Below are 26,390 nucleotides of genomic sequence, written 5' to 3'. Positions count from 1 at the left end.
AGGAGGCTGTGTGTTTCTAGAAATGTGTCCATTTCCTCCACATTTTCCAGTTTGTGTGCATAAAGATTTTTGTAGTATTCATAAATTATATCTTGTATCTCTTTGGGATCAGTTGTGATATCTCTTTTTTTATTCCTGATGGAGCTTATTAGAGATTTCTCTTTTCTGCTTTTCATTAGCTTAGCCAATGGTGTGTCAATTTTGTTTATTTTTTCAAAGAACCAACTTTTTGTTTTATTAATCTCCTGAATAGCTTCTCTGTTTTCAATTTCGTTTAGTTCTTTTTTTTTTTTTTTTTTTTTTTTTGAGACAGAGTCTCGCTTTGTTGCCCAGGCTAGAGTGAGTGCCGTGGCATCAGCCTAGCTCACAGCAACCTCAAACTCCTGGGCTCGAGTGATCCTTCTGCCTCAGCCTCCCGGGTAGCTGGGACTACAGGCATGTGCCACCATGCCCGGCTAATTTTTTTTTTTATATATATATCAGTTGGCCAATTAATTTCTTTCTATTTATAGTAGAGACGGGGTCTCGCTCTTGCTCAGGCTGGTTTCGAACTCCTGACCTTGAGCAATCCGCCCGCCTCGGCCTCCCAAGAGCTAGGATTACAGGCGTGAGCCACAGCGCCCGGCCAATTTCGTTTAGTTCTGATTTGATCTTGTTGATTTCACTTCTTCTGCTGGGTTTGGGGTTGGTCTGTTCTTCTTTATCCAGCTCTTTGAGTCATTTCATTAGAATGTCTATTTGTGATCTTTTTGTCTTTTGGTTATAGGCATTTATGGAGATAAACTTTCCTCTCAGAACTGCTTTAGCTGTGTCCCAGAGGAGTTGATAACATGTCTCTCCATTGTCGTTTTCTTCATAGAATTTTTTTATTTCCATCTTGATTTCTTCATTTATGAAGTAATCATTTAGTAGGAGGTTGTTTAATTTCCACGTTTTTGTGTAGAAATGTGAGTTTCTGTTAGGGTTGATTTCTAGTTTTATTCCACTGTGATCTGAGAAGGTACATGGTATGATTTCTATTTTTTTAAATTTCTTGAGATTTACTTTGTGTCCTAGGATATGGTCAATCTTAGAGAATGTCCCATGAGCTGATGAAAAGAACATATATATTCAGTGGATTTTGGGTAGAATGTCCTGTAGATATCAGTCAGACCCAATTGTTCCAGGGTTTTGTTTAAGTCCATTATTTCTTTATTAATTTTCTGCTTGGAAGATCTGTCTCGTGCCGTCAGTGGGGTGTTGAAATCTCCAGTGATTATGGAGTTGCTATTAATCCATTTGCTTAGCTCCAGTAAGGTTTGCTTTATGAAAGTGGGTGCACCCAAGTTGGGTGCATATATATTTAAAATTGTCATCTCTTCTTGTTGAAGTGTGCCCTTCACCATTATGTAATGACCCTTTTTGTCTTTCACTACTTTTGTTGGTTTAAAAACTAAATCGTCTGAAATTAGAACTGCTACAACAGCCTTCTTTTGGCTACCACTTGCCTGGAATACTGATCTCCACCCTTTTACTTTTAGTCTATATGCATCCTTGCAGGTTAGATGTATTTCCTGAAGACAGCATATACTTGGCCTGTATTTCTTATCCGGTCAGCCAGCCTATGTCTCTTGAGTGGAGAGTTTAAGCCATTCACATTTATTGAGAGAACTGATAGGTAAGGGAGATTAATGTTCATTCTGTTGGGTTGGATGTTGTTGCTTTGATTTCTCTCTCGAGTCGTTGTATTATCTGGCCTTTAATCTTTGGGTTTTGGTTGTTTTTATATTGTTTTTTTTTATGGTGTTCCGTGTGTAACACTATTTTGAGTAGTTCTTGTAGGGCTGGTCTTGTCTTGGTGAATTCTCTGAGACTTTGCTTGTCTGAGAATGCCTTTATTTCTCCTTCATATATGAAGCTTATTTTGCAGGGAATAAGATTCTAGGCTGGGCATTGTTTTGTTTCAGAAGAGTGAGAATGGGGCCCCAGTCTCTGCTTGCTTGTAAAGTCTCATTATAGAAGTCTGATGTTATTCATATTGGCTTTCCCTTGTAGGTTACTTGCTTCTTTCTTCTTACAGCTCTTAGAAGGCCCTCTTTAGTTGATATTTTGGTCAGTCTGATGACTGCATGATGTGACGTCTTCCTGTTTGCATTGAATCTCCCAGGGGTCCTCTGAGTTTCTTGAACTTATGTATGGAGATTTTGAGCAAGGCCTGGGAAATTTTCCTCTATTATGTCTTCAAAAAGCTTTTCCAGTCCTTGAGTGTTGTCTTCTTCCCCTTCTGCTAACCCTATGACCCTCACGTTAGGTTTTTTCACATAATCCCACAGATCTTGTAGGCTTTGCTCTTTTCTCTTGTTTCTCTGGTGTATCTCTGTGACTGATTTATTTAATTGAAAGGTGTTATCTTCAATCTCAGATTCTTTCTTCTGTTAGATCTACCCTGTTCTTGAGACTTTCCACAGTATTTTGTAATTCCCTGAGTTGATTCTTCATCTCCAGGACTTCGGTTAAAGTTTTCTTCACTGTGTCGATCTCTTTAGTGAAACTTTGTTCCATATCCTGGAGGCTTTTCATAGTTTCTTTGTGTTGGTTATTGAGTTGTTGTTGCAGCTGGGTGAGTGTTCTTATGATCCATATACGAAATTCTTTTCTGTCATATTGGTTGCCTGATTTGGGTTGGTGTCCGTTTCTATGGGGCTGGTGCTCCTCTTTGGGGGTGTGTTTTCCGTTTGGTTCTTCATATATCCAGAGTTCTTTCGCTGATTACTTCCCCTGTTGATATGTTGTTGTTTCTTTCCTTTAGGTTTTTGTTTGGGTATTCACACACCTTGTTTAGTTTCTGAGCCGTTAGGTGGTGTCTGTGGGTGAGTTTCGACCACTCCCTGTATATTGAGTCAGTGGGTGCCGTGAAAAGGCTGTGTAGGATGCCATCCCTGTCAGTAGGTGGCGCTTGCTTGGAGGAACAGGCTATGCTGTTGATTTTGTGTCTTGTTATCAGCTCTTTTTCTACGCGGAGCTGGTTTGGGCAAGTCTGCCCTCAGGCACCACCAATGTCATTAGCAGGGATCAAAGTTCTGTTCTCTGCTTCCAGGAAAAGCTGTCAGGGCGGGGCTGGAATGGTCCCGCTCAGCCAGAAAGTCTGCGTGTGGGTGTGGGGCTGTCTGAGACCCGCAGTCTGTAGCAGGCCTCGCTTCTTTCCACCCTCCCCAACTCTGCAGCTACTCCTGTCTCTGCCAGCAGGCCAGACCACACGCCACCAGGCCTCCCCAGACTGTGATGCTGGCGGGGAGGTTCCCTGTGCAGGAACGCCACCTGGGCTGGGCGTATGGCCTCCTTTTGGGAGAAGGGTTGCCCCCTAGGATGCTGATCTGCCCCTGAAGGCCCACACACCTCAGTAGGGTGTTCATGTATAACCCTTCTTTGCCCCAGGCAATGCTAGACCTCGGTGCACGGGATCTGGTCTGCAGGTCTGACCTCTGGGTCCCAGAGTTCAAACTGTATCCCCACCAGGGAGAGGAGTTCTGGTCCCAATTCACACACAGGGAGCCCAAGCTGGTTCTGTGTCTCTCAGCCTCTGAGTCGGCACTGGTCTCCTGGGAACACCTTGCCAGCAGCACCTGGGCGGGCTGTCGGGTAGGGAGCTCACAGTCTGAGTTCCCCTGTGTCAGCTGTAGGGTCCCAAAAGGGAAGGTCCTGTTCCCTGGAGGTGCCTCCGGCTGGTGGCTGTATTGTCTCTCTGGGCAGCCGCGGTTAGGGTCGGCGGAGGGGAGGATGAGGCAATATGGCGCCTGCCGCACGGCTTGGGTCTGTGCACACAGAGGTGCCGGGAGGGAGTTGAGAGCCTGGTGCCACGTCTACTACAGGCTCATCGCTGGCTGGGGTAGCTGTCTCTGGGCTGGTGTCCGCAGGTCTCTCCACCCGCTGGAGAGCCCACCAGCAGTCCCAAATGCAGTGGAGCGGAAACAGCAAATCCATCTACCGTTGGCGCTGGTCTCCGGGCTGCTCCGGTGGTCTCAGCCTCCAGTTCTCCTCTGCAGCCTCATCCCGTGGAGTCTCCCGGGGTCTCAGGTACCCCTCCTTCCGGTCCTCGTCCGCTGTATGCTCGTCTTCTTGCTTCTTTTTTCTAATTTCTGCTAGTATCTGTCTTTTCTGCAGAGACACTCTGTCTGGCGGTGTTTCTCGTCCGCCATCTTGATCCTCCGTCCTGTGTGCAACTTTTTGTTTTATTAATAATCCGTATAGTTTCCCTGTTGTCTACTTCGTTTAGTTCTGATTTGATCTTAATGATTTCTCTTCTTGTGTTGGGTTTGGGGTTGGGCTGTTCTTCTTTTTCTAGCTCTTTGAGATGATTCATTAGGTTGTCTATTTGTGATATTTTTAATTTTTGGATATAGGCATTTATGGAAATAAACTTTCCTCTCAGGACTGCTTTAGCTGTGTCCCACAGGTTTGGGTAACTTGTGTCACCTTTATCATTTAGTTCAAAGAATCTTTTGATTTCCATCTTGATTTTCTTGTTTATGAAATGATCATTCGGCAGAAGGTTGTTTAGTTTCCATGACTTTGTGTAGAAATGAGAACTCCTGTTAGGATTGATTTCTACATTTATTCCATTGTGGTCTGAAAAGGTATATGGTATAATTTGGTATAATTTCTGTCTTTTTAAATTGTTTGAGATGTGTTTTGTGTCCTAGAATATGGTCAGTCCTGGAGAATGACCCAGAGCTGATGAGAAGAACATATATTCAGTTGTTTTGGGGTAGAATGTCCTGTAAATGTCAGTCAGGCCCATTTGTTCTAGAGTTCTGTTTAAGTCCATTATTTCTTTGTTGATTTTCTCTTTTGAGGATCTGTCTTGTGCTGCCAGTTGGGTGTTAAAGTCTCCAACTATTATGGTGGTGGTGTTTATCCATTTGTTTAGATCAGGTAGAGTTTGATTTATGAATCTGGGTGTACCAAGGTTGGGTGCATATATATTTAGAATTGTTATGTCTTCTTGTTGAACTTTACCCTTCACCATCATATAGTGACCTTCTTTGTCTTTTATTACTTTTGTTGATTTAAAAATTAAGTTATCTGTAATCATCACCGCCCTGCCAGCTTTCTTTTGGCTTCTGTTTACTTGAAATATTGTTCTTCACCCCTTTACCTTTAGTCTGTATTGGTCCTTGCAGGTTAGATGTGTTTCCTGAAGACAGCAGATACTTGGCTTGTGTGTTTTTTTCCATTTGGCCAGCCTATGTCTCTTGAGTGGGGAGTTCAAGGCATTCACATTTATTGAGATAACTGATAGGTGGGGCAGATTTCTATTCATAATTTTTGGTTGAACTTTGTTGCTTTGTTTTCTCTCTTGAGCCATTGTGGTATTCGGGCTTTGATCTTTAGCTTTGAGTAGATTTACATTCGTGAGTGTTTATTGTGCTGATCCGTGGTTAACACCGTTTTGAGTACTTCATGAAGGGCTGGTCTTATCTTGGTGAATTCCCTCAGACTTTACTTATCTGGGAATGTATTGATTTCTTCTTCATATACAAAACTTAGTTTTGCTGGGAATAAGATTCTAGGCTGGTCATTGTTCTGTTTCAGAAGAGTAAGAATGGGGCCCCAGTCTCTCCTTGCTTGTAAAGTCTAAGTAGAAAAGTCTGGTCTTCTTCGGATTGGCTTTCCTCTGTATGTTACTTGCTTCCTTCACCTAACAGCTCTTAGAAGGGCCTCTATAGTTGATATTTTGGTCAGTCTGATGACTGCATGTCGTGATGTCTTCCTGTTTGCATTGAATCTCCCAGGAGTCCTCTGAGTTTCTTCAACTTGTATATCGAGATTTTTAGCAAAGCCTGGGAAATTTTCCTCTATTATATCTTCAAGTAGCTTGTCCAACCCTTGAGTGTTGTCTCTTCCCCTTCTGGTAACCCTATGACCCTCACATTAGGTTTCTTCACATAATCCCACATCTCTTGTAGGGTTTGCTCTTTTCTCTTGTTTCTGTGCTCTATCTCTGTGACTGATTTATTTAATTGGAGGGTGTTATCTTCAGTCTCTGATATTCTTTCTTCTGTTTGGTCTACCCTGTTCTTGAGGCTTTCCACTGTATTTTGTAGTTCCCTGAATTGATTCTTCATTTCTAGGAGTTCGTTTATACTTTTCTTCATCGTATCGATTTCTTTAGTGAATTTTTGTTCTGGGTCCTGGAGTCTTTTTGTGTTTTCATTGTGTTGGTTATCCAGTTGTTCTTGCAGGTCATTCAATTTTCTTATGTTCCACATTTGAAATTCCTCTTCTGTCATTTTGGTTTCTTGATTTTGGTTGATATCCATTTGTATGGGGCTTGTGCTCCTTTTTGGGGTGTGGTTTCTGTTTGGGTCTTCATATTTCTGGAGTTCCTTCGCTGATTTCTTCCCATCTCAATCAGTTGTTGCTTCTTTCCTTTAGATTTTTGTGTGGGTATTGATACACCTTGTTTAGTGTCTGAACCGGTAGGTGGTGTTTTTGGGTGAGATTCGACCACACCTATATGATGAAAAGGGTGTGCAGGATGCCCTTCCTGTCAGTAGGTGGCGCTTGCTTGGAGGAACTGGCTATGCTGTTGTTTTTGTGTCCTGTGACTGGCTCTTTTTCCTCTAGAGAGGCACTCTAGTGCCTCGGATCGTCGGTGGGGCCCTGGGACTTCCAAGTGTGTCCTTTTCTCCCCCTCAGTGAGGGCTGGTCTAGGAGAGAGTCTGGGTGGAGCTGGGTTGGGCAAGCCTGCCCTCAGGCACCACCAATGTCATTAGCAGGGGTCAAAGTTCTGTTCTCTGCTTCCAGGAAAAGCTGTCAGTGAGGGGCTGTAATGGCCCTGCTCAGTCAGAGAGTCTGTGTGTGGGGGTGGGGCTGTCTTGAGACCCGCAGTCTGGAGCGGGCCTCGCTTCTTTACACTCTCCCAGACTCCTCGGCACTCCTTGGCCTCTGGCAGCAGGCCAGACCTCATGCCACCGGGCTTCTCCTGGCTGTGATGCCGGCTAGGAGGTTCCCTGTGCAGGAACACCACCTGGGCTGGGCGCATGGCCCCTCTTTGGGAGGAGGGTTGCCCTCCAGGATGCTGATCTGCCCCTGAAGACACACACACCTCAGTAGGCCGTTCACATATATCCCTTCTGTGCCCCGGGCAATGCGAGACCTGGGTGCATGGGATCTGGTCTGCAGGTCTGACCTCTGGGCCCCAGAGTTCAATCTCTATCCCCACCAGGGAGAGGAGTGCCAGTCCCAATTCACCGATGGGGAGTCCATGCTGGTTCTATTGTCTCTCAGCCTCAAGGTCTGCTCCGTTCTCCTGGGATCACTGGGCCAGCAGCACTTGGGAGGGCTGGTGGGTAGGGAGCTCACCATCTGAGTTCCCCTTAGTGAGCTGTAGGGCCCCGAAAGGGAAGGTCCCATTCCGTGGAGGTGCCTTCAGCTGGTGGCTATATTGTTTTTCTTGGCAGCCGTGGATGGGGATAAGGGAGGGGAGAAGGAGGCAATATGGCGCCTGCCGCCCGGCTTGGGTCTGTGCACACGGAGGTGCCCTGCGGGAGTTGGGAGCCGGGTGCCGCGTCTGCTACAGGCCTACCGCTCGCTGGCAGTGGCCATCTCTGGGCTGGTGTCTGCAGGTCTCTCCACCCGCTGTGGAGCCCACCAGCAGTCCCAGATGCAAGGCAGGGGAGAGTTAATCGCTTCAACTACCCTTGCCGCTGGTCTCCAGGCTGCTCGGGAGGTCTCTGCTTCCAGTTCTCCTCCGCACTCTCCTCCCATGGAGTGTCCCGTGGTCTCAGGTACCCCCCCTTCTGACCCTCATCTGATGTATGCTCATCTTCTTGCTTCTTTCCTCTAATTTCTCCTAGAATCTGTCTTTTATTCAGAGACAGTCTGTCTGGCGGTGTTTCTTGTCCTCCATCTTCATTAATCCATAGAACGGAGTGTTGTTTATGAAATGTTTATCCAAGCCTACTTTGGAGATACTGAGGTTTTACCCGGGGTCCTCAAACTACAGCCCGCACTCACATGCGTACTGCCAGGGACATTTATCCTGCCTGTCGTGTGTTTTTGGTGCTGCTGCCTATCCTGCTTAGCAGCCGACTCTTCCTGGGCCCACAGTGCGCATGTGTGGAATGTGCGCCACACTCTCCAGTGGCCCTCCAACGGTCTGAGGGACAGTGAACTGGCTCCCTGTTTAAAAAGTTTGAGGATCCCTGGTTTAGACCCTTGCAATAATGCAAATATTACAATAAAGTTAGTTACATAAATATTGTGGTTTCCCAATACATAGATAAGTTATATTTATACTGTACTATAGTCTATTAAATGTGCAATAGTATTATGTATAAAAATGTACATACCTTAATTAAAAAATACTTTATTGCTAAAAAATGCTAACAATCATCTGAGCTTTCAGAGCATTGTAATCTTTTTGCTGGGCGGAAGGTTTTGCCTAGATGCTGATGACTGTTGACTGATCAAGGAAGTGAGTGCTGAAGGTTTGGGTGGCTGTGGCAATTTCTTAAAATAAGGCAACAGTGAAGTGTGCTGCATAGATAGACTCTTCCTTTTAGGAAAGGTTTCTCTGTAGAATGTGATGTTGTTCGATAGCATTTTACCCACAATAGAATTTCTTTCAAAATTAGACTCAATCCTCTCAAATCCTGCCACTGCTTTATCAACTATGTTTATGTAATATTCTAAATTCTTTGTTTTCATTTCAGTAATGTACACAGCATCTTCACCAGGAGTAGATTGTATAATATTTCAAGAAACTACTTTCTTCGCTCATCCATAAGAAGCAACTACTCACCATGCAAGTTTTATTTTGAGATTGCAGCAATCCATTCACATCTTCACGTTCCACTTCTAATTCAAATTCTCTTGCTATTTCCACCACATCTTCGGTTACTTTCTCCACTGAAGTCTTAAACTCTTCAAAGTCATCCATGAGAGTTAGAATCAACTTCTAAATTCTTATTAATGTTCATGTTTTGATCTCCTTTCAAGAATAATGAGTGTTCTTAATGACATCTAGAATGGTGAATCCTTTCCAGATATTTTGTTTTATTTCTTTGTTTTATTTTTGTCTTTTTGTTTTAAGAGACAGGGTCTTCCTCTATTGCCCTGGGCTAAAGTGGCATGATCATAGCTCACTACAGCCTTGAATCCCTGGGATCAAGCAATCCTCTTGCCTCAGCCTCCTGAGTAGCTAGGACTATAGGCATATGCCATCATTCCTGGCTGATTTTTAAATTTTTTGGAGCAAGAGGCTTAACTTTTGGCCTGTCTTGACTTTTGACATGCCTTCCTCACAAAGCTTAATCTTTTCTAGCTTTTGATTTATTATGAGAGATGTGTGACTATTCTTTTCTCTAGAGCACTTAGAGGCCATTGTAGGGTTATTGATTGGCCTAATTTCAATATTGTCGTATCTCAGGGAATAGGAAGGCCTGAGGAGGGGGAGATGGGGAAACATCTGGTCAGTGGAACAGTCAGAACACAGACAACATTTGCTGATTAAATTATGTTGGTGTGATTAGTGCCATCCCAAATCAGTTACACTAGTAACATCAAAGGATCACAGATCACTATAACAGATACAATAATAATGATAAAGTTTGAAATATTGGGAGAATTACCAAAATGTGACACAGAGACATAAGGTGAGTGCATGCTGTTGGAAAAATGGCTCCTATAGACTTGCTTGACACAAGGTCACCACACATCTTTAATTTGTGAAAAACACTATATATGCAACATATAATAAAGTGGAGCACAATGAAATGAGGTATTCCTGTATGTTCAGAATCTTTTGACAATGAAATATTCTGGTTAATTTTTGTATGTTTGGTAACTTACACTATAGAGGAATGGAAGAATGCTGTTGTAAACTCTAAAGATAATTTAGATACAGGTAGTACTGAGGACCTCATAGGTGGTCAGAGTTGTATATATGAACAAGTATTGATATTGAATGTTAATGCAAAACATTTTGATCAGTCAGATCTTTGTTTAGATTCTGGAAACATATAAATATAAATTTATAAGTATGTAAGGAGTGCTGAAATTGTACTTCAGGAGTACTGAAATTGGTGAATATAAGTAAAGGAAATCGAGAGGAATATGTTAAGCAGGATATAGTTTAATATTTTAAATATTTTATAAAATATGGTTGGTTTTTAACATTTGTTATATGACTTACATTATTATCATTTTTCCAACAGTCATTAACAGCTGAAAAGAAGACTGTTACAGAAAAGCATCTTGAATTATCCCCTAGACCCAAGAAAGGTAATATTATTTTGTTGGTTTCTTAACAGAGAAAGTATAAAGGTAGTAATATATGCCCATGTGATTTTTTTTTTTGTTTTTTTTTTTTTTTTTTGAGACAGAGTCTCACTTTGTTGTCCAGGCTAGAGTGAGTGCCGTGGCGTCAGCCTAGCTCACAGCAACCTCAAACTCCTGGGCTTGAGTGATCCTTCTGCCTCAGCCTCCCGAGTAGCTGGGACTACAGGCATGCGCCACCATGCCCGGCTAATTTTATATATATATATCAGTTGGCCAATTAATTTCTTTCTATTTATAGTAGAGACGGGGTCTCGCTCTTGCTCAGGCTGGTTTTGAACTCCTGACCTTGAGCAATCCGCCCGCCTCGGCCTCCCAAGAGCTAGGATTACAGGCGTGAGCCACAGCGCCCGGCCTTTTTTTTTTTTTTTTTTTTTTACTTTCTTTTTAAAAGTTACTTACATAGTTTGGGTAACTTGTATATACATGGTTAAAAAACATCAAAACAATGTAAAAAGATATTTTTGAGAACTCTCATCTCTATTATCATCTACCCCATTCTTCCTGCTCCCTACAGGTAATTATTAACATTTTTTTGTGTGTGTTCTTTGTCCTTTTTTCTTGCAGAGCCAGTAGGTTAGCTCATGCTTATAGCTCCAGGGGTTTGTTTTTTTTAAATAATATGATTTGGGAAATAAACATGATTTATGCTATAAGAATTGTACTGCTTCAGACTGTGAAATTCTTTCATGGTTAATTAGTTAGGGAAGACTTTGAAGCTATAAGCTACAGGAAACTCTGTTCAAACACTCCAGTGTTTGAACAAATGGGGTTGAATTTGTCTCTTGCAACAAGACATCGAAAGGGCTAGACTCAGATTCTGAGTTCCACAGCCTTCGCATGGGGTTGGTTCTCATGGTGGTGAGGTGGTTGCTTAGTCTTCCAGGCTGGATTCTGGGCAGGAGTATAGGTGCTGAGGATTTTGCCAAGTGTACTTTGCCTTTCCTTTGGGGAGGAGTGCTCTCCCCAGTATCTCTACCTTTGGCTGGAACTTGTTACATAGGGACACCTACACTAAAGACACTTTAGTGAAATTAAGGATTTTTATATAGATATGTTGCTGCTTAAACAAATTTGGATTATTATAATAGTAATGAAGAAGAGGGGATGGACATCAGATAGGCCACTAGCTCTGCTGCCACAGGCAGTCAGCTCCCCTGGGGGTGGGTGGAAGAGTGGGGGCTTGGGGCTTTAGGGATCTTGCTGTGTCCTGACTGTAATCTTGGGAAAACAAGCTGAACACTCTGAGCCTTGGTTTTTGCATCTGGAAAATGAGCACAGTAATGTGTGACCATTGAGTTCTTGTGAGTATTAAGTGAGCCAAAAAAAATAGTAGACAAAATGCCTAGTTGAAAGGCTTTCCTTAGGTGCTTCATTGATAGCAGCAATTGCTGTTATGTCTGATGGCAGAAAGCTATGTGAGAGCCTGCTCGGAGTTCTATAGCAGAATGACTTCTGTGACTAGAGACTAAACATTAAGACCATACTATTTATTTCACTAACATTTAAGTGGATTCTTTTCTATGCAAATGAAAAAGTAAAATTTCCCAAAATGTTTCTTTAAAATTCATAAAATGATGTATTATAAAATAAACTGGCATACACTGTTTTATAATACTATAATCTTCTGATGAAACTGTAGAATTTTACTTTTCTTATTAGTGCCAAGTGCTGTGATACTCAAAGATCAATTTAATTCTGATTTTTGAAACTTCATAATATATGGAGAAAAGTATTTTTGTTTAAACAGATGTAGCTTATATCTCTTGAGATTTTAAATAAGTGTAGCAAATTCAACTGTGAGAGAAAAAGAAATATTAAGTAAATTGCTACCTTGTATTAATTACATAATGCTCTTTTGGGGTGATTTTTCCCATGACAGTATATATTCAACCCACTCTGCTATATTTTCTGTGCTATAGAATGATCAATATATATTCTGAAAGGCTAAAAGAACTTTTATTAATGTATAATTATTTATTGCATATGCCCTTGTTAAGACAAGAAAGAATTGTTAATAATTTAATAAAATCTTGCTATTTATAATAGAGATAGGTAGAAAAAGGGACTCGAGGCATTTCCTAGAATGTTTTTTTTAAAAACAGTACCTTCTAAAATATTAGTTTAAGACAACCTATTAATAAAAATTATAAGGGAAAAATTTTATACCACATTTAGGGTGAGGAAATAATATTTTTATTAATATGAAAGCTGGGAAGCAAAAGTGGAGAAAATACTTTTGTAAAGTGTACATAAGGTCAGAGACTTGTGTCTATATCTATTCTCTCATATGTAAGGCATTGAGAACAGAGAAAACTGAAAGAGGGATGAAAGAGAGAGGAAGGGGGTAAGAGAAGTGAGAAAATGAATGTTGGCAAAGATTTTTTTGTCAATTTACTGTTTTTTACTTGTATTTTTTTTTAGAGACAGAGTCTCTCTGTGTTGCTCAGGCTGGAGTGCAGTGGTGTGATCATAGTTCACTGCAGCCTTGAACTTTTGGGCTCAAGCAGTCCTCCTGCCCAGCTTCTTCAATAGCTTGGATTATATGTGTGCACCACCATGCCCCACTAATTTTCTAAAACAAATTTTTGTAGAGACTGAGTCTTGCTTTGTTGCCCAGGCTGGTCTCAATTCCTGGCCTCAAGTAATCCTCCTGCCTTGTCCTCCCAAATAGCTGGGATTACGGTTCACGCTACTGTGCCCAGCTTGGCAGAGGGTCTTGCAGAAAATTCAAGGGAGAAGGAAGATAAAAACTTAAAATGAAAAAAGTCTGTACTCTTTGTAGGTATTGATTCTTATTAAAAGGCAGAAGTTTTATTTTATTTTTTTAAAGGGGGTTTACCAAGCAAAATGAAAGGAAAAAAATGGAATTCATGTTTAATTTTTTTTCCTGAAATATTGTACAAAATATTTTCTCAAAGTCTTTATCGATTGAGGTCAGAAAACTCTTGCCCCTTAAAAGCATTACTAAATTTTTTATGATTGTTTGTTGACCAGCTTTTTTCTCGATGGACCACTTGCTTCTTAAGGGAAGATCCCTGTGTTGCTCTGCTCATCTTTGTTCTCAGCTGTATTAGTTTCCAAGGGCTGCTGTAATAAAGTACTACAAACTGGGTGGCTTGATCAACAGAAATTGACTACCTCACAGTTCTGGAGGCCAGAAGTGAAGGTGTTGGTAGGCGTGGTTCCTTTTGAGGGCTGTGAGGAAAGGTTCTTTTCCAGGCCTCTCCGTAGCTTATAGATGGCTGCCTTCTCCCTGTGTGTCTTGTCATTGTCTTCTCTCTCTGTGTGTCTGTCTCTGTGTGTTCAAATTTCCCCTTCTCATAAGGACACCAGTCATCTTGGATTAGGACCCACCTTAATGACCTTACTTTAGATTACTCTTGTAAAGACCTTGTCTCCAAAGAAAGTGACATTCTGAGGTATAAGGGGTTAGCACTTCAACAAATGAATTTTGGGGAGAAACAATTCAATTCATAGCACCAGGTCCTAGCACAGTACCTGGCACACAGTGGATACCCAGAAATGTTTATAAATGCATGTTAACTGTTTTCATGGTCTGGCTGATAGCTTTCCTAGAATTCCATTGGAATGAGCCTTGGTCTCAAGGACATCCTCTTTTCAGTAAATAGAATGAATTACTAATAAATTCCTGGTTGTGGTTTTAACTGAGTCGTGCAGTTAAGTGCCTTTAGTTCATGTGTTTATAAATCTAGAGTCCTGGTCTCTGAGAATTTGAATGTCATAACTGTTAATTATCCTATCCCTTTTAATAGATGGTACAAGAGCACCAGACAGTTACGTATTTTCTTAGTGTCTCACACTAAACTAATGGGGAGAGAGACTACAAGTCTGTCTGCCTTGGGAGCTTTGCATAGTGGTTAAGAACAGGGACTCAGAAGCTAAACTGGGCATACATCTCACCACAGCTCCTGGTCAAAAGGAAGCATTGCAATTGGGAAATCCTTTCTAACAGTGACTCACAAACCGGAAGCCATAGGGTAAAAGCTGACAAATTCACCTAAATAAAAAGAGAAAAACTGCTTGGCCAAAACGACACATATAAGTCAAGCACGGTGTACGCCTATAGTCCCAGTTACTTGGGAGGTGGAGGTGGGAGGATTGCTTGAGGTCTGGAGTTCTAGGCTGCAGTGTGCTATGATCTCATCTGTGAATAGCCACTGCATTCCAACCAGAGCAATATAGCCAGACCTTGTCTCTAAAATAATTTTTTTTAAAAATTACATACATATCCTCACAATTTAAAACTTTAGAAAAAGTGGGGAAAATATTTGTAACACATACCACAAAGGCCAATCTTTCTAATAACCATTAGAAGTTAATCTAGGGGAAAAAAGATAACTATTACAAAAATAAAGATTGTGAGATTATGATCCTTGGTGTAGAATTCTTCAGGGAAAAAGGAAAAAAAATAATATGAATGAACTGTTTATAGAAAAGCAAATAAAAACGATTTTCAAACATATGAGAAGATGCTCATCTTCACCTGTAATAGGAAAAATGCACATTGAAGCTACACTGAGAGACCATTATTCTCTGATCAGATCATTAGAGATTTAAGTATATGTCTTTCCATTTGTTCAAGACTGCTTTTATGTTTTTCTGAAGTCTTTTAAAAGTTTTCTTGTTTAGGTTTTACATGTCTTTTATGTTTCTTTGAGGTATTTTATCTTTTTTTGCTACTGTTTTAAATTTGACTTTTTATAGTGTTTTGTAACTTGCTATCTTTACTGGAGTTTCTTATTATTAGTAGTAGTTTTTCAGGTTTTTTTTTTTTTTTTTGAGTTTTCCATGAATTCATTTATAATTTGTGAACAGTAATAACTTCTTTTTGACTTATTTTTTAAGATTCATAATAATGAAAGAGATTGACAGTATCTTTTGCAAGGAAGAGCACAGCTTAGCTTTATTAGCTGTTTGATATGGAGTCTTAGGTTATTCTGAGGAGCTTTTTGTTTCCTTTGATAATTTGAAGGATAGGCCACTTCAGTGATTTTAGATGTTCATGGCACAAAGTAAGTATTCAGTAAATGTTGATTATTCCATGTTTTTGTGCCTTTGTAAGTACTGCTTTCCCAGACATCATCTTGTCAGTGAATTCTCCTTTCCTGATAAGTACAAAGTAGAACATTCAATATTTTTTATGCCACCATTGTGCCATGACATATCTTTATTATAATGTTTTATTTTTCTTTTCATGATTAGTATTTCTGTTCAGACCATATTTTCCCTGTGGAGAGGAGTTTTTATTTTCTTTGTTTCCTCATGGTTTATTGTATGAGAGGGGTTCTGTATATATTGAATGAAGCCATTTAAATTGCAAGCATAAGTTTTCTCTTTTATAAAACATGAATTATAAACATCTCATCTCTTAGTCTCATAGTATATTGAAATGTGCTTTGAAACTTGTCAAATACCATATCATATAAAATAAGTGGATAGGATATTAAATATATGTGTGTATATATTTAGTTTAGCATTATAGCTACAATTATGAATACATGCAAAACTATTTTTATTAGGTATGTATTTCTTTTCTTATCAATATCAGAAAAAGTTGCTATTGACTTCTGGTTCTTCCAAGATGAAGTAGCCCTATTCCTTCTACGTCTTCTGCCTATCAGAGTTGCTAAAATACAGAACAGTGGTAACAGCAAATACTGGTGAGGCTGTGGAGAGACTAGATCACTAGTACAGTGCTGGCAGACTGTAAACTGGTACAGCTATACTGGAAAATGGTTCAGAAGTTTCTTATAATGCTAAACATGCAGTTATCATACAGTCCAGCATTTGTACCTTTTGACATTTATCCCAGAGAATGAAAATTAAATTCACATACAATCCTATACATGGGTATTCATAAGCAGCGTAATTCATAATAGTGCCAAATTAGAAACAGATATCCTTCAGCGGGTGAATGATTAAACAAACTATTGTGCATCCATACCATGAAATATTTTATTTAATAATAAAAGGAAAGTAATTGTTGATGTATATAACAATTTGGATGAATGCACAGGAAATTATGCTGAGTGAAAAAAGCCAATCCTAAAAGGTTCATAGTATGAATCCTTTTATATAACATTCTTGAAATGACAGAATTATAGAAATTCAAAACTAATTGGTGGGTAACAGGGGTCAGGGATTGGTGCAGGGGCAGGAGGTAGTATGGCTGTGGAAAGGTAATAGGAGGCATCCTGTGGTGATAGAGTTGTTCTGTGTCTTGACTGGATCAGTGTCAGTATCCTGGTTGTGATGACACAGTACAGTTTTGCCAGATGTTACAATTAGAGGAACTGGGTGAAAGATACAAGGGCTCTATTATTTCTATATGTGAATCTATTATTATCTCAAAATAAAAAGTTTGTTTAAATACTAAGTTTGCTGTTAAATATTTTAAACACAGTGCTGCTACCAGGGATCTTAGCATGGCAAAGGAAGCACACAGAAGCATTCCTGTTATTCATAAGTTTTGGTTTGTAGTTTGCTTTGTGTTTTGTGTGGGTCTTTTTTTTTTCAGTTTCATCGAATATTCTAGGAAGTTACAGTTCTATAATTGTTACCTCAAGTCTTATTTTTCCAGTTTTCCTTTGTGCTCCAGTCATTTTTCTTGTCTCGTGTAACTTTTCTCAACCAGTTCTACTTTTTCTTTTTGTAATTTGGCTGTAATTCAAAGAATCTTAGACTGTATATAGAACTTTAGGCAGGAAGATTTGACATAAGACATTGCTCTTATTATCATGGAGTTTTGTGTATTTGTGACTTAGGCAAAGTAGCATGCATAAAATCTTATTCTGATAGGTGACCATATTAGTTGATCGTATTTATGTGTTTTTTTTTCTTTCTTTCTTTTTTTTTTTTTTTTTAACAGAAACTACCACATCTACCAGTGGGCTTACAAATATAACATGGAGTTCCAGTGGAAGTGATTTGTCAGATGATGATAAGACACTTTCTAAATCACAGAGAGATAATGAACATGGCCCCAGAATAGGCAGATTTTGTAACAAGAATATTTTATGTCCAGAAGATGGGGCCAGTGAAGGTAAATTGATAATTTTGTAAGAAATACATTTTCTTTTAAATATTGGATTTAATATTGGAAGAAACTGACATTCCTTTCTAATATTTATCATTAATTATGATTTTACTGAGTCCAAGCCTATATGTTAAGCCCTTTAGAAACATTTTCTTATTTCATATTTCCTATAACAACTCTGAGAGATCTAGGTATTATTGATTTTTTTTTTATAGTTAATAACATAAGCTTGGACCTGTTAGAATTGTTTGGAATTTCATTTTGTCTCTGACTCCAAAGCCAGTCTTTTCAACTCCTACATAATGCTATATCCATTCTACCTCCTTGCTAACCTGTTCATTGGGTAAACACTATAGAAACCAATGTGTGCTAGAAGTATAACTTACTAACAAGTTTCTGTTCTGATGGCATTTTATATTGTATCATGTCTTAGTTTAAAATAGGGTTTCTCAACCTTGGCATCATTGACACTTTGGGCCAGATAATTCTTTGCTCCAGGGAAAAGCACATTCCTGGAAATTGCAGGGTGTTTTGCAGTATTCCTGGCTTCCACCCACTAGATCACAGCAGCACCTGTAACTCAGCTGTGACAACAAAATATGTCAATAGATATTGTCAAGGGCCCCTAAAGGACAAAATCACCTCCAGTTGATAACCACAGACCTAGAATTATGGAAATCATGTCCTTTTACAAATTTTAACGTGTATAGCTCATCTAGACTGATGTATAACTAGTATATTTAAAAGTAGTATAGCTAGTATATTTAAAAGTCTTAATGCTTTTAAAATAACCTTGTGACTTTTAACTCTGTCAGTTCATGTTAGTTACATAGTCAAGGTTAGGTTTGTACAGACTGCCTCTCTTTACAGACTCCCATTCTCTGGAAGGTGGTTAAATTCTTTTGGCCACTTTGTAAGTCATTTTGGTAACTACCATTGACATTTTACCAGACCAAGTGATATTTTAAGATTATACATAAGCTAATAGTACTTGTATTATTAATTCATCCGTATTAAATGAAATTTATTGTTTATTTCAAATTTATTGAAATTTATTATAACTTGATTTGTCATGATAAATTTCAGAATATAGTTTCAATATTAAAAACTATACTTTTTATGAGTAAATAATATGGCTTGTGAATTATATCCCAGTAAAGCTGGTAGTAAAATAAATTAACTTTTGGGAGGGTGAGATAGGAGGATCATGTGAGGCCAGGAGTTCGAGACCACCCTGGGCAACATAGTGGGACTTTGTCTCTACAAAAAAATATTAAATAAAAAAATCAGCCAGGTGCAGTGGCACATGCCTGTAATCCCAATTTCTTGGGAGGCTGAGGCAGGGGTATGATTTGAGCCCAGGAGTTTGAGGCTGCAGTGAGCTATAATCATAGCACTGCACTCTAGCCTGGGTGACAGCAAGACCCTATTTCTGAAAAAAAAAAAAAAAATTTAAATTGAGTTTGTTCTTTTCAGTAAAAAGAGATATTCAGTAGTTTCCAAACTCTGTTTAAGAGTGGAAAGATGATTTTGTCTAATCACTTTAAAATGAGTTAATATATTGTTGACTTCTCTTAAGAAGTTGAGCATGATTCCTTGGGGTATATATAGAGCTGTGAATAGCTGCTGGTTTATCTCTCTGTCCTCCTTCTTGGCTTTCTCCCTTCCCTCCCTTCCACACTTCTTCCTTCCTTTTAACCTTTACTGGATAACAACCATTACCATTTATCAAGTTTTGTTTGTCTCAGACACTTGGCTGCATATTATATATGTCATCTTCTTTGCATTCTACCATATCCTGTGAGCTAAGAAGTATCCTTATTTTACAGAAGAAACGTGGGACTTGGAGAAGTGAAGTGACTTGCCCAGAGTCACATAATTAATAAGTGTGTCAGTTGATATTTAGAGCCAGGGTTGTCTAACTTCAATGCTGTGTGCTTCAACACTGTTCTGGTGGTTACTAAACCTGGCTTCATATCAGAATTACCTGGTGAGCTCTAAAACTAATATTCCTAGATCCTCTTGCAGCTGGATTATGGTCTCTGGGTTTTAAGGTCTAGAATTGGGGTTGAGAAGGAAGAGCCCTGAGTTAAAATTGTGAAAATATTTTTCTCTTAAAAATGTTTTCCTTTCCATTTGGTTTTCTTATAACTTTGAGAACATTGCTTATTGGAGACTCAATTTCCTCATCTGTAAAATGCAAATTTAAGTCTAATAACTGTCTTCCTGCTTCATAAAATAATTGTGACCCAGGTATATAGCTCTCATCACATTGCGGTATGTTATTCATCCACAGTAGGAATGGTGCTGTTTCCTCTCTTATATTTGTTTACTTTGGTATTGTGAGTATCTAGAATGGTGTGATGGGCCCTTAGTAGACACTCACTTTATTGAATGAACGAGTGAATGAATGAAGAGTGCTGCACAAATGTGGGATGCTTGCAGCAGCACTAAGGGCACTTGTGCTCTTCCTTTGGCTCTCCAAGGCTTCCTGCTGTGATGGTTCACAGACTTGAAGAATCTCTTATATTTACCCCTGCCTGGCTTCCCTGACTGAATAAACAGTGTTTTAGTGTGGGGAGTGATTGCCATTATGCATCTTCTTCTCTCAGTGGTGGTCTGACCTCTAGTTTTTTATAATCATTGTTGTGGACTTTTATTGCGTTTTCTAGAACAATAACATCACATTAAATAATTTTTTTGTTTATTTTATCCCATACTTTTAACTTTAGCTTAATTTTTTTCTGTTTTTTAAATTTTAAATTCTTTTCAGGTATTAGAGCATGTTTTTAATTTTTAGTATTACTTCCCTGGAAATGAGACTGTTGTTAACAGACCTCTAAAATAGGACCAGTATCTTATTAGCTTTCTGAGTTGCCAAAGTAGCTCCTAAGAAGTACTTGTGCTTTGTGCTGTAGAAAAGGTTTACATTACAGGCCATACCTCAGAGACAAATTTATCTTTAATAACTACTGTTATTTTTTTAAGTATAGCAGATTAGAATTATTACATTGGATTATTTAGTATTTGAAAATATGTTAACATTCAGACTTAAAATTTTGCAAAAGTAGCATCTAGATAACAATGCTTATGGTATAAACTTAAAAATCGAATTTAGTTCTTTACTTACTGATGAAAGACATCTACAGAAAAAATTATTGGGTGAAAATATATGAAAAAATAATTTTCTAATAGAAGACTAGTTAAATAAACTATGTCCAGCTATCGAATAGATAGAATACTTTGTTGTAGAAAATAATGAGGATACTCCTTACTGTTATGGTAAAACTTCATAATTATGTTAAGTGAAAAAAGGTATGTAAGAAAGGAGGACAAGATAATATATATTTTATTTGCTTAAACATGTTGGTGAAACTCTGCAAGGATACAAAAATAACTAATAAGAGTAGTTAACTTAGAATTAGAGTGGGGGTAAGAAATGGGAGGAACAAGGAGACTACAGATAAGTATAGAAGTATGCTTTTGCTTGTCCTAATGTATTTTTAGCAGTTATTCAGTGACATGGATATATTAACCACTGAGAATAAAAAAAAGATTTAAAAGTGAAATATTAAGGAGATATAAAATTATACTTGTTATTAATAAAAATTACATTTTTTAGATGAATTACAGTTTATCGACTGGGAGATCGACAGTGACAGGGAAGATGGTAGTGACCGTAATGAATGTGAAGATGGTGAGGGTGCTGTGGACATCTCAGACTGCGCTTCTTGTGCGAGTAGTCATTCTTCGACAAGTGACGAGAGGCTGCCTGAGCTTCCCAAGGTAAGAACGAATTATTTCAAAAATTTATTCTCTTTATAAGATTTGTTAGTCACAGTCTTTTGGTATTTTTTCCCCTTCTCTCCCAATGAACAACCACTTTTGCATCTTAGTGGATTCTTTTGTTGTTTACCGTGGTATGTCTAAATGCCATGCTTGTGCTGTATATCTAAACATGGATAAATATTGAGCTCTCTTCTTACCCACTCCCCACCCCCAATTACACACTGAAATTTTCTATCCTTCCATTCTGCTAGTACAAATATAACAAAGTTCGGTTAGATTATATTCAACATTTACATTATTTTGAATAAATAATATTGATAGCCAGGACAAATATTTATTATTATTTTTCTTTCACAACTTTTTGTTTTCCCTGGATTTAATAATTGTTTCCATTTTTATTCACCTAGTTTTACTTACCAGTAATAAAATAATTGTTCGTTATTGTCTAGCTCTCTTGGTAAGATTTCAGACATAATAGGCCTTCTATCTGTTTCATTTCTTGGAGAACTCTTTTCTACAGCCTCCTAGCTGCTTTAGTTTGAACTCGGCGTCCTCTCTGCTTTGTGGACGTTGTCACCCTGGGTCTCACTTCATTATCATTCTGAAAATTTGTTCAACTCTTTCTCCTGCATGGAGCTTCTTTATCCTGGATTTCATGTTTGCCTCTTTCGTGCTTTTCACACTTGTTCTGGTTGAACACATCTTCCAGTAGCTTCTTAAGAAATGATTAATGAAACATAATTTTTTGAGACTTGGTATGTGTATAGATACTTTTATCATACTTTGTTATGTGATTAAAAATTTATTTAGAATTTTAGATTGGAAATAATTTTCCTTCGGAGTTTTAAAGGCATTGCTTCATTGTCTTAGCCCAAGAGTTGCTATCTATATAAGCCTTAAGCTATTCTCATCCTTGATATTTTAAGGTTTTCTCTTTATTACTGATTTTAAGCAATTTTATCATACTATGTTTTGGTATGGTTTCCTGCTGGGTGTTTGTCAAGCTTCTTGAATCTGTGGTGTTTTTGAGGATCCCAAGAGCACCTCCAGGTTTAGTAATTCACTAGGCAAATACTCAGGACTTAGCATATAGTCATAGTCATGGCTCATAGTCATTATTACAGTGAAAGGATACAAATCTAAATCAGCAGTCTTTCATGAGTCCTCTCCCAGTGGTGTCACAAAGGATGTGCATAATTCCTCCAGCAGAGTTTTGACAACATGTGTAAAGTGTTGACTGTTAGAGGAACTTACTAGACTCAGTGCCCAGGGACTGGTAATGTAGGCACCCTCTGTCTAGCATATGCCCAAATTCCAGACTTCAGGTAAACCATATTGTTTGCATGTTTAGGCACAGTGAGGCACCCTTATCATTCAAGGAATGATGGAGAAACTCTCTTGAAATCTGAGCTTCTAGAAGCTAGGTAAGGACCAACCTTGGAAGCAGGGTTTTCTAAGGATAGCCATCTCAGGCTGATTGTGTTAACTCTGTACATGTGAGTTTATAGTTGTTATCACATTTGGGAAATTTTTGGCTTTTTTATTTCTTAATTTTTTTTTTCTGACTCCCTTTTTCCTTTCCTCCTGGGACTCTAATTACATATATATTAATTAGGCTACTTGATGTTGTGTCAAGCCTCATTTATGCTATATTCATTTTTTCCCCTCTCGTTTTCATTTTGAGTGATTTCTTTTGTTACATCTTCAAGTTTAATAACCTTTTCCCCCTGCAGTATCTAAAGTGCTATTAATACTATCCAGTGTATTTATCATCTCAGATAATATATTTTTCATTTCTAGAGGTCTGACATAAGTCTTTTTTTATACTGTCCATGTCTTTCCTTAACATGATCATACTTTGTTCTATAGTTTGCACATATAGAGTATATTTATAATAGCAGTTTTTAATGGCTTTTTTGATAAATATATCATCTGTGTCATTTCTGTGTCTATTTCTATTTTTTCCTCATTATGAATTGATTTTTCTCCTCATTATGAGTTGTAATTTACTGCTTTTTTGCATGCCTGGAAAGCTTTAAAAACTTTTTTGAAAAATAAAATGCATTTTTATTTTATTTACTATAGTCACCATTGTATGCAATAGATTACTAAAGCTTATTCCCTCTCTCTAAATGAAATTTTGTACCCTTTGATCAATGTACTCCCCTTTTCCCATTCACCGCCCTCCTCCAGCCTCTGGTAACCACCGTTCTACCCTGACTATTATGAGTTCTACTTTTTTAGATTCCACATATAAGGGAGATCATGTGGTATTTGTCTTTGTGTGCCTTGTTTATTTGACTTAGCATAATGTTCATCCATGCTGTCACAAAGGAAGAATTTCCTTCTTTATTAAGGGTGAATACTATATTTTCTATATCCATTCATCTGATGATGCACACCTAGGTTGCTTCCAAATCTTAGCTATTGTGAATAATGCTACAGTGAACATGGGCCAGAAGTGGGATTGTTAGATCATATGATAGTTCTGTTTTTAGTTTTCTGAGAAACCTGCATACTGTTGTCCATAATGGCTGTATTAATTTATTTCCACCAAGAGTGTATAAAGTTTCCCTTTTTGTTAGAACCTCACCAACAGTTATCTTTTATCTTTTTGATAGTACACATTCCAACAGGTGTGTTTTGATACCTCATTGTGGTTTTATACTGTATTTCCCTGGTGATTAATGATGATGACCATTTTATCATGTACCTCTTGGCTATTTGTATATCTTCTTTAGTGTAGTGTCATGTCTATTTAGGTCTTTTGCCAGTTTTAGATTGGGTTCTTTATTTTCTTACTATTGAGTTGTTTGAATTCCTTATATATTTTGAATATTAGCCCTTTATCAGATATATACTTTGCACATATTTATGTCTTTATTGTGTCCTTTGCTGTGCAGAAGCTTTTTAGTTTGATGTAATCTGCCCCCCCCCCCCGCCTTTTTTTGGCTTTTACTGCCTGTGCTTTGGGATAATATACAAGAAATCTTTGCTCAGACCAATGTTATGGAGCATTTCCTCTATGTTTTCTTCTAGTAGTTTTACAGTTTCAGGTTTTACATTTAAGTCTTTAATCCACATTTAGTTGATTATTTTGTATGGTGTGAGATAAGGGTCTAATTTCATTCTTCTGGATGTGGTTAACAAGTTTCCTCAGAATTATTTATTGAAGACTGTCCTATCTCCCATTGTGTATTCTTGGCACTTTTGTCAAAAATCAGTTGACCATAAATATGTGGGTTTATTTCTGGGCTCTCTATTCTGTTCTATTGCTTAGTGTATCTGTTTTTATACCAGTACCATGCTGTTTTGATTACAATAGTTTTATAATAGATTTTTTAAAGCAATAGTGTGATGATTCCAGCCAGCCTTTTTCTTTTTGCTCAAGATTGCTTTGGCTATTCAGGGTCTTTTGTAGTTCCATATGAATTTTAGGATTGTTTTTTCTATTTCTGTGATAAATGACATTGGAATTTTGATAGTGATTGCATTGAATCTGTGTTATTGCTTTGGGTAGGGCGACAACAATATTCTTCCAGTCCATCAACATGGACATCTTTCCATTTATTTATGTTGTCTACTTTTTCTTTCATCAGTGTTTTGTAGTTCAGGATACAGGTCTTTTACCTCTTTGGTTAAAAATACTCCTAAGTATTTTTTAAATTCTATTGTGAATAGGATTTATTTATTTTCAGATAATTCATTGTTAATATGAAGAAATGCTACTGATTTTTGTTTGTTGAGTTTGTGTTTTGCAGCTTTACTGAATTCATTTATCGGTCCTGACAGTTTTTTGGTGGGCTCTTTATCGTTTTCTATACATGAGATTATGTTATCAGCAAACAGATGATTTGACTTCTCACTTTCCAATTTGGATGCCTTTTTTTTCCCCTCTTGCCTAATTGCTCTGGCCAGGATTTCCAGGACTATGTAGAATAGAAGCAGCAAGAATGGACATTGTTGTCTTGTTCCTGATCTTAGAAGAAAAGCTTAAACTTTTCACCATGGAATGTGATAATTGGGCTTGAAATATATGGACTTTACTACATTCCTTATATACCTAATTTATTGAGAATTTTTATCATGAAAGGGTGTTGAATTAGGTCAGTTGCTTTTTCTGCATCTATGCGTATGATCATATGGCATTCTGTTAATGTGGTGGATCCCATTTACTGATTTGCATATGTTGAACCATCTTTGCATCTCAGGGAATATAACTAGAAATGTCATGATCAAATCCCGCTTGATCATGAATGAGCCTTTTAATGTGCTGTTGAATTCAGTTTGCTAGTATTTTCTTGAGGATTTTTGCATCCTTGTTCATCAGGGATATTGGCTTATAATTTTCTTTTCTTGTAGTGTCCTTGTCTGGCCTTGGATCATGGCAATTCTGACCTCATAAAATAAGTTTGGAAGTAGTCTCTCTTCTTAAGTTTTTTAGAAGAGTTTGAGAAGGATTGATATTAGCTCTTCTTTAAATATTTGGTAGAATTCAGCAGTGAAGTAATCAGGTCTTGAGCTTATCTTTGATGGGAGACTTTTTATTACTGATACAATTTTCTTACTCATTATTGGTCTGTTCAGATTTCCTACCTCTTTATGATTTAGTATTGTGGGTTGTATATTTCTAGGAATTTATCCATTTTTTCTAGGTTGTTCAATTTTTTGGTATATAATGGTTCATAGTATATCATGGAATATGTCATCCCATTCTCTCTTGACCTGTAAGGTTTCTGTTGAGAAATCTGCTGGTAGTTATTTAATACATCAGAGCTCTCCTGTATATATGCTTCTTTTCTCTTGCTGCTTTCAGGATTCTCTTTGTCATTGATTTTTTTTTTTTTTTTTGCAATCACACAAGAGGAGGTTTATTTTCTGGCTAGCCAGGGTCCAAGCCCCAGAGCACCAACGCAGTGGCCACTCTTGCAGGCAAGGACCCCGACCGGAACAACGGCATGCCTTTTATCCCCATGGTGCACAAGCTGCGCACAAGCTGATCACGCATGGATCATGCGTTGACCTTTATATGATTGGTTGCCCACTATTGCCTTTAGAAATAATAGGCCGGTGGTTGCCCTCTATTGCCTGATGGGCCAGTCGCCCATGCTTCAATGACCTCATCCCATAATTCCCCATACAGCGGTGTAGCAAGCAAACAATGACCAGAAGCAAAAGTTTGCGGTTAGCTCATTGCCCCACCCAAGTAAATTCCCGACAA

General features: G+C 38.3%; 1 protein-coding gene across 4 annotated transcripts in view; it reads left to right on the top strand.

Moving 5' to 3' along the window:
* Positions 1-26,390, top strand: part of SPIDR (scaffold protein involved in DNA repair) — a 484,225-nt gene that overhangs the window by 23,977 nt on the left and 433,858 nt on the right. For 2 of the 4 annotated variants that reach the window (XM_012790018.2, XM_076005323.1), the window contains 3 exons: positions 10,200-10,266; positions 17,213-17,386; positions 21,003-21,166. In XM_012790018.2, coding sequence (XP_012645472.2) covers positions 10,200-10,266; positions 17,213-17,386; positions 21,003-21,166 — 405 coding nt within the window. The remainder of the gene's footprint in view (positions 1-10,199; positions 10,267-17,212; positions 17,387-21,002; positions 21,167-26,390) is intronic. The other 2 variants (XM_076005324.1, XM_076005325.1) reach the window with 1 other exon arrangement.

Source organism: Microcebus murinus, chromosome 7 (assembly GCF_040939455.1).
Source record: "Microcebus murinus isolate Inina chromosome 7, M.murinus_Inina_mat1.0, whole genome shotgun sequence".
In the NCBI taxonomy this organism is placed as follows: domain Eukaryota; kingdom Metazoa; phylum Chordata; class Mammalia; order Primates; family Cheirogaleidae; genus Microcebus; species Microcebus murinus.
The sequence above is the reverse complement of the archived record's forward strand: the minus strand, read 5'-3'. Positions and strand labels throughout refer to the sequence as shown.